Source organism: Sprattus sprattus (genome assembly GCF_963457725.1).
Source record: "Sprattus sprattus genome assembly, chromosome: 6".
In the NCBI taxonomy this organism is placed as follows: domain Eukaryota; kingdom Metazoa; phylum Chordata; class Actinopteri; order Clupeiformes; family Clupeidae; genus Sprattus; species Sprattus sprattus.
This window is the reverse complement of record NC_137925.1, coordinates 4,423,055-4,431,986: the sequence shown is the minus strand read 5'-3', so window position 1 is coordinate 4,431,986 and position 8,932 is coordinate 4,423,055. Positions and strand designations below refer to the sequence as shown.

At 42.7% G+C, this 8,932-nt stretch overlaps 1 protein-coding gene across 1 annotated transcript in view; it reads right to left on the bottom strand.

The window, feature by feature from the left end:
• Positions 1-3,433, bottom strand: part of LOC308366557 (zona pellucida-like domain-containing protein 1) — a gene marked incomplete at both ends in the record, with an annotated part of 5,136 nt that extends 1,703 nt beyond the window's left edge. The window contains 7 exons of the mRNA XM_080840274.1: positions 178-295; positions 774-945; positions 1,216-1,296; positions 2,233-2,330; positions 2,427-2,499; positions 2,675-2,859; positions 3,245-3,433. Coding sequence (XP_080696400.1) covers positions 178-295; positions 774-945; positions 1,216-1,296; positions 2,233-2,330; positions 2,427-2,499; positions 2,675-2,859; positions 3,245-3,433 — 916 coding nt within the window. The remainder of the gene's footprint in view (positions 1-177; positions 296-773; positions 946-1,215; positions 1,297-2,232; positions 2,331-2,426; positions 2,500-2,674; positions 2,860-3,244) is intronic.
• Positions 3,434-8,932: the final 5,499 nt, after the last annotated feature.

Here is an 8,932-nt window from a genome sequence, read left to right as displayed (position 1 = left end):
CTGCCCTAGCCTTGCCCCCCTCTGACCCCCTCTGACCCTCTCTGCCCCCTCTGCCCTAGCCTTGCCCCCCTCTGACCCTCTCTGCCCTAGCCTTGCCCCCCTCTGCCCTAGCCTTGCCCCCCTCTGCCCCCCTCTGATGATTTGTGGAGTGAGTAATGAAGATCCCACTCCACTCACCGGTGTCTTTTCTGGTGGTAATTGGGCCTGAGGTGACGGTGGCCGTGTCGCTCACAGAGGTCCCCTGAGGCGACATGACTTCCCTCCTCCTCCGCGAGCCGCCGCCGTCTGAGCAGTTCTGGAAGGGGACGGAAACACACACACACACACACACACACACACACACACACACACACACACACACACACAGCTTTGGACATGACCGCAGCTTTGATTTCACCAAATCCATTTAGTTATGCCTTCTATAATTTGTCCTCGATGTTACAGCCACCGGAAATTTGGATGACTGCAATGAATGGATTATAAATGCATTGCTTTCGGATACTTATGCAATGCAATGTATTTACCAGCAACAGAGCAATGAGTTTAACAGGAATAAATGGGTTCAGCCCAACACACTTTGTGTGTTAAGTGGGCTCTCTGAAGCTAATTCCACCACCACAGCAATCAGGTGAGGTGCAGGGCTGTCAAGTCAGGTGACGACTAAGAGACATTTTAATTTGAGGCTGAAATGTTGATGATGATTAGAAGGCATTACCGCATGCTTCAAGTGTAATGTGATTGCTGTGTCTGCAGTGTCATCCCGCTGGATTTACCTGCGTTATAGAACTGCAGAAGTTGCTCTCGCACAGTCTGGTGGCGCAGTGCACGTAATAGGTGGACACCGTCTTGTTGCTGTCCTGCACGAAGCGGAAAGCCTCGAAGGAGAAGCGGGCCTGCTGGGAGTCTCCATTGATACCCATGACTGTCTGTATATCGTGGTTACACCTATAACAAGACACTGCCAGCTGTGAGAAACCAAACGCAGGCAGATGGGCCTCCCCAGTTCAATGCAGTGGTGTAGTCCTGGGTATACGCAGGTATACGGAGTATACCCACTTATTTTTCAGTCAGCGTTGAGTATACCCACTTCTCAAAACAGTGTGTTTATCCTGTGCTGTATGGGCTGCTTCAAAAAAATTAAGAGTATACCCACTTCTCCAGGGACCACAGCACCACTGGTTCAATGACATAGGTGGATACTGAGGGCGGACTCACCCAACAAAGAGGTCAAAGTAGGTGCTGTTGAGTGGGTAAGCGCTGGTGGTTGCATAGCATCGATCCAGAAGCACATTAAACCTGCACATTAAACATGAGAGGGTGAAGCTTAAGGTTAAACAGACTCTAGTTTCTCCTCATCTAACCCTAGTCCACCTAGTCTGATAAAGGGTCTATTTTTGTAACTTTTTAGATCCAAACTTTTACTAATGACAATTACCGATTGAAATTGGTCCAGTTACGAGTACCGTTTGTTTTTGACACAGGCTTGTAAATGTTATTATAAGGGTCTGACAACAGGTCAAAGATCCCTACGGAGACACTCCTGCGTCTTTTAATCTGTAAAGCAACTGTAGAAAATGACTTTCTGTACAGTCAGTGTTTTAGCTTTCTCTTTCTCTGGTCTCTGACCAGCAGCCCATTGGGTGCCTGTAGTCGACCGGCCTGCTGTGAGGTGCTGGAGTGGCCACTTTAAGGAGAGCCCCTTGCTTGAATAACCAACGTAGTAAAATGTCCTTAGTCAAATTTTGGACCTAAAAAGTTCTGAAAATAGGGCCCAGGTTGAAAAATCGTGAAATGTACCTTTAACGCTACAACCTACACACATATTGCTGGAAAAAAAATACATACTATTTCCTCATTACATTCCAGACTCAAAGTGAGACACTGTAAAGAATGTTTTTTTTTTGTGAAAAGGAAAAGAAGATTATTCTTGCGATCCCACATTATACATTATATACTTTATGTTTTGGGATAAAACAATGAAGCCCCATGGATATCTCTCATGTATGATCTTAGAGTTTTACGAACAAATGTTGCCTGATATGTTGCCTAAGTATGATTGTGCCACATTAGGGACTGTGTCCCTGCAGCTCAATTGACAGCACAAGGTGCTTACCACACCCGGGCAACTGGTTCAATACCAACACAAAATGGCTGCTAAATAAACAAATGCTAATGCCTGAATACGCATATAGTGTATGTCATGGAAATGGGCCCATGGGTATTTTCTGATACCTCTGTGTGAGGTTGGTGGCCCTGACTTCGACGAAAATGCGCGTTTTCAGCGTAAGCCCGCTCTCTGGCACGCGGAGAAGGGAAGTGTATGAGACATCCTGGGGGAACACAAACGTGTTCACTTCAATTATTCAACAGGATTTCCAGACGCACGTTTCCTTAGTACTCGTTTCTGGATGCGTTTGGGACGTTACCTGAAACAGACGCATGCCTAAGGTACTGATGAAACTCCCGTTGTTGTCTTTGATCGCCAAACTCACTCCAGATCTGTCACACAAAAAAAGCCAATCACAACTTCAGAACATTTGAATCTGTCTTCACTATATAATGAGGTGATATTTAATTCTACTCTTTTAACACCACGGACATTTTAAACATATGTCTGAATAGTCTGAATACAAACAATCTTGGATCTTCAATTGGCCCAAAAAGACTAACTTACACACTGGCCTCTGTTTTGTTAGTCAGGTACTGGAGTGGATATCTGCAGGAGTAAAGGTACATCAGCTCTTGGCGATAGACGACAGTGGCACCAGTGGGGTCGTAGGAGTTGATCACCCCTGAGATGTTGACATACTGGACCCTTGAGTAGTCCACGAACACCCCAGAACCAACTTCCTCTGTGATCTGTTCCATCAAAGCACATTTGAGAACCTCACCCATCCATCTATCCATCCATTCATCTATCCATCTGTCTATTAAATGATGTATGTATGTATGTATGTATGTATGTATGTATGTATGTATGTATGTATGAATGTATGTATGTATGTATGTATGTATGTATGTATGTATGTATGTATGTATGTATGTATGTATGTATGTATGTATGTATGTATGTATGTATGTATGTATGTGTGTATGTATGTATGTATGTGTGTATGTATGTGTGTGTGTATGTATGTGTGTATGTATGTATGTATGTATGTATGTATGTATGTATGTAATATCAATCCATCTATCTATCTATCTATGTCTCTCTATTGATCTTTTTCTATTTCATATTTCATACCGTCACTTTGTTGGAGCATGCGGCTAGAGAATTGTCTGCCATGGAGAAGTTAAACTTCAGCACAGGCGGATCAGCGTTGAAGTCAGGGTTGCCGTGGCAGCTGGGCTTGTCAAAGTGGCCATTGAGGGCCACCAGGGACTCGTTGTAACCCCCGTAGTACAGAGGACAGATTAGTATCTCTAATTCCATTCTGGTTGTGCCACAGACAACTGTGATGTCACTGTTAGCTGTAATAAAAAAGAAAGCATTAACACACACGTGTCCACACACACACACACACACACACACACACACACACACACACACACACACACACACACACACACAGACACATGAACATAAAAGAAAACACCCTCTACAGGATATCTGCCACTATCATTACACACTCGGACACTCAATGCCTCTGGGAAAAGAAAGGAGGGTGTACTCGGGTGTCTGGGTGGTCCCTCGCCGGCTTGGGTTAGGTTCGCGGGAATGGAAAGGTGAGTTAGCGAAAGGAATGCAAAGTGGTTAAGAGTAAGAGTCTCACACTGACCTGGCGCTCTAAAGGTTGGGTGTATGCTGCAAATGTCCCATCCAGTCTGTGCGGTGGCGCACGCAAGCAGAGCAAGATGATACAGCAGCTGTGGAAGCCTCATTGTCTTCAGACTGCAAAGGGGAAATCACATATAAGGCCCTCCAACCTTGACCTGCTTTTTTTGTTTGTTTGTTTTTTACTCTCCAGGTCACCTCAGAAAACACATTTTTACAAAAAACACATGGAAAGGTCATGGAATGTTTTATGTTCTCTGGATCACATTATTTTGAGAATTGTTAATGTTCATTGGTAAACACAATACTAATAATAATTAAGGCACCTTGAGACTTCTCTGTTCGTTAAAGTGTGCTGTATAAATACAATTCATTATTATTATTATTATTATTATCATTATTATTATTATTATTATTATTATTAATATACTAATACAAATATGTACAAAAAAACGTAAAACCACATATTTGGTAGTAATTTGACACAGCAATGGTAATACCATACAATCACATAAATTGACCTGATCTAAAAAGAATGTATACCATTTCAAGTCTTCAAGCAATGTAGTTAATATAGTAGCTATATAATAATTATTACTGTGTGGCAAATTAAGATAGAACAAAATATATGATCCTAAACAACACAATTAAGAACATGTCGCATGCCATCCCTGGATATAAACCTACATCACTAGGAACACATTGTAAGCACTGACTTCACAATTCTCATTTACACACTATATTTTACTGTCACACACATTATCCTTGTATATTTCTATGTAATGTATTGTTAGTATGTATTGCTATTTACCATGTGGGCCTTGAGCCTTAAATTACAAAAATAATTCAGCTAAAACACCTCACCTTGTATGATGCGTCATTGCCCAGACCTTCTCTCGTTCCTGCACTGATGCTCTGAGAAACTCCCTCACACACACACATATATATATATATTGGCCTCTTTTCTAAGGAAGACAAGGGCACCAGGAAGAGAATAGGGGTTAAGAAAAAGAAGAGGTAGGCTATAGGTGCAACATGAGAGCAAAGGCTGTATACTTACTACCACCTGATATGCTTGAAAGTGGCTATCTTTTTTTTCTTATGTTTTGGGTGTCTCTTCTTCTTTTGCTGAAATGTCAATTTGATATGTAGTCAAATAATGCTGGAATATGGCACATGACACAGCCAGGGGTAAACAACATGACATCCTGGAACAAACAACTGCTAACACTCTAAATGATGAGCATCAACATAAACATAGTAGTCACATTAATATATATTTCACAGACATTTAATGTGCTGGGATTGAAGGTAATGTTTATGAAACTGTTCGTGTAATGCTTGTTGTGTTCATACTTTCTTAACCCAGCTAAAAAAGTCAGTAGAGCTTTCAAGATACACTGTTGTGTTTATTTTGTAATTTCCTCATCTCTCCTTAACAGTGCAGACTTCTCATTCTCTCCTCTCGCTTGTTCTTAAGAAGACACTGTTTAGTGTGACAGACTGAAACACACTTGTGAAGAATTGCCAATTGCACACCACATGTCTACCATTTACTTTAGCTGTAGTGTGTGTAGTGCGAGTGTTTGTGTGTGTGTGTGTGTGTGTGTGTGTGTGTATGTGTGTGTGTGTGTGTGTATCTCCGCTGACCTTTGCCCTGAGTGAGACAGAGACAAAAAAGGGAGAGAGCGAATGAGAGAGAAAGAAATAGAGAGGAAGTGTGTGAGACAGAGAGAGAGACAGATAGGGAGAGGGAGTAAGAGACAGAGTGAGAGAGAGTGAAAGAGAGAGTGTGTGTTTGTGTGCGTGTGAGAGAGAGAGAGAGATGTCTCAGGTGTATCAGATGTGTCTGCTGGCCCATATGTAAATGGTTTTTCCTCACGGATCTTTGCAGCACAACTTCCGGCCTGGATACATTAGAGCGATTGGTTTCCTACCAGTGACATCATCAGAGTGAGTCATAACCTGGCCATACTGAAAGGTGCATGGGCGAGCACACACACACGCGCACACACACACACACACACACACACACACACACACACACACACACACAGACACACACACACACACACACATATATATATATATATATATATATATATATATATACAATCAAACACACACACACACACACATACACACACACAGACAACTCTGTGTCCTATTTCCTTTATATATTCATATAGTTCCAATCGTCTTCCTTCTCTCTCAGTAAGGTTCATTTTTCCACCCCTCCCCTCTCTCTCTTTCTCTCTCCCTCCCTCCATCCTTGCCCCAGCCCCCACAACACACTAATTACCTCTCTCTTTCTATTCTACCTCTTCTTCCTCTCGTACCCCCGCCCATTCTCCATCTCCCTCTCTCTGACTCCCTCTCTCCTTCCCTCGGAGTCTGTGCTTGTGTGGGCTGTAGATTAGGCTAATTGCTGACGTACTTGGCTCTCCTGCATTCATGAAAAGCTTAAAGGAAGGCATAGAGAGAGGGTGCCCTGTGAATGGAATAGCGATTTGCCTGTTAATTCTTGATTAACACATTCATCATAACAAGCTGAAGTCACTTGGCAAGAATGCCATTTCAGCGCGTCAAAAAAAAGAAAGAGGAAAAAACGTGACGGCAATTTTTTTCCTGTCTTGTTTTTTAACAAGTTCGTGGGCCCTCATTTCATAGGGCAACGAGCACCGCAAACGGGCTTTGTGCATCAGCAACCACGCAATGAGAATAGGCAGGAGGATACCTACACAAAGCAGGGTGCAACCAAGCATAAATGTGTTGAGTAATTAGTGGATGCGGCAATGTAGTCATCCTTTATCAGCCAGTCACAATGATTTGTCCACACCTTATTACACGGCTCTTCTTAATGCTGTAGAATGCTCCATTCACTTGAATGGGGCTTCCCAACGTTCAGCGGTCAACTATTTTCCGATAACTGACCGTTGCTATGGACTTAATAGCTTTCGCGTCGGGGTGCTGTTCGCCCTGTCGGGGCTTATTTTCCCGACAATGACCTGCGTTCTATACATTATCCCTTACTTATTAACGTTCACACGGAGCTCAGTAATAGTTCTTGACTAGAGCAAACAACAGGTTTCCGTTTTGCAAACAGATCATTTAAGGATTTTTCACCCAACATGAAACTACGTTTCCTCGGTAAAAAAAAGGGGTTGCTTTGAAGGAGTTCAGTTATACGTAGATGGTACTTCCTTATCTGTGGGAAGATACAGCCCAGCATTGCACCGACCCATCCATGTTTGCGCTAAGAATTAGGGTTCATGCAGCGAAGCTGCAGGAAACCTATTGTGTTTCTATGTTTTCTTATTATTATGATTCTTTGCTGGGATCCTATGGCAGCCCATAGAACCGTCTGGTAAAAAGTTGTGAAATTTGGCACACTGATTGGGGACAGTCCCATGATTCATTTCACCAAGTTTCATGTAGGCAGATGTAGCGCTCTAGCGCCACCAACAGGTCAAAGTTGGACGTACGTTCACACACGTAACTTTTGACCCGTTGGCCCGATTTTCAAAAATGAGGCATCCTTGGAATCCTTGGACCAGCACGAGTTCAACGCACCCTATGACGTCATTTTGCGCCATGATGGATTTTCCGCCATTTTGGATTTTATCAAAAACCTTCAAAAAGTTTCACGGGTCACAATTTTTGTCCAATCAACACCAAACTTGACACACATCATCTTCAGACCAAGCTTCACAAAAGTTATTGGATTACATCTTCGCAACTAAAACCGTTCGCCCGTGACAGCCAATCAAAGTTTGCGACGAAGTCGCCAGACAGGACGTGGGCTCATATCTCAGCAACGATTTTATGTATCAAGACCAAACTTACTACATGGACTGCTTACCTCATCAGGAAGAAGCTTAAGAAATTTGGTGAACTTTGACCTCTAGGTGGCGCTGTAATTACAAAAAATGCATTTTGGCCTGTAGCTGTTGACGTGTTTGGAATTTTAACTTACTAGTGGGATCTATACATGCTCTTGGAGGTCTTTAGATTGACACATGCAAATATGTGACATTATCATAATTGATCAGGGCGCCATATTGAATTTAGTCAAAAACACTAAAAAGCAAACACAGGTCACAAATTTGATCTGATCTTCACCAAAATTGGCGCAGACCATCAATAGACCATGCTTTATAACTGCATAAGTTTATGGAACAATTGACGAAAGCGTTCACCAGTAGCAGCCAATCGAATTAGGCGGCGAAGCCGCCAAACAGGAAGTGAGCTCATATCTCGGCAACCCTGTAATGTATCAAAACCAAACTTGGTACATGGACTGCTGACCCCATCTGGGGGACAATCAATACATTTGGTGACCTTTGACCTTAATTTAATCCAAAACACTAAAAAGTTTGCACAGGTCGCAAATTTGATCCGATCTTCACCAAAATTGGCACGGACTTTCTAAAGACCATGCTTTATCACTGCATTGCGCTCTGAAAGCATTCGCCTTGCAGCTATATTTAGTTATTAAATTTGCTTTAGTCATGCGCGGCAGACTTTGCCTGTTGCCTGACGTGTTGCCCATCAATGAAATAAGGGAAATAAATAAACATCTGTAGGTGAAACTCACTACTTCCATCTGTTATCTGCCAGTTAAAGGTTCATGTGTAGGATTTAGTAGCATCTTGCGACGAGGTTGCAGACTGCAACCAAATGAATACCCTTCCTTCACCTCTCCCTACGGTAACCGTCAGTTGCCGTAAAAACCCTGAAGGCCCTTTCTAGAGCCAGGGTTATGGTTTGTTCTGGCCTACTGTGGAAACATGGTGGACTCCGTGGAGAACTCCCTCTGTAGATATGAAGGCTCATTCTAAGCTGACGCAAGCACAAAGATTCATAACGACAGGTGATTATAAACGTATAAAAACATAATCATGAACACTATTATCTATTTTAGCTAATAGATCCTGCTAAAATCCTACACACTGCACCTTTACATCTAAATCTCTGTAAATATTCAGGGCAAGAACAGTGATATTGGTGAAAAAGCATGGAAACCCTGACATGACAACAGCAATACAATTACTCCTGGTTTGGAGGGTGTGCGCTCCCGCACACACACACACACACACACACACACACACACACACACACACACACATACACACACACACACACACACACACACAC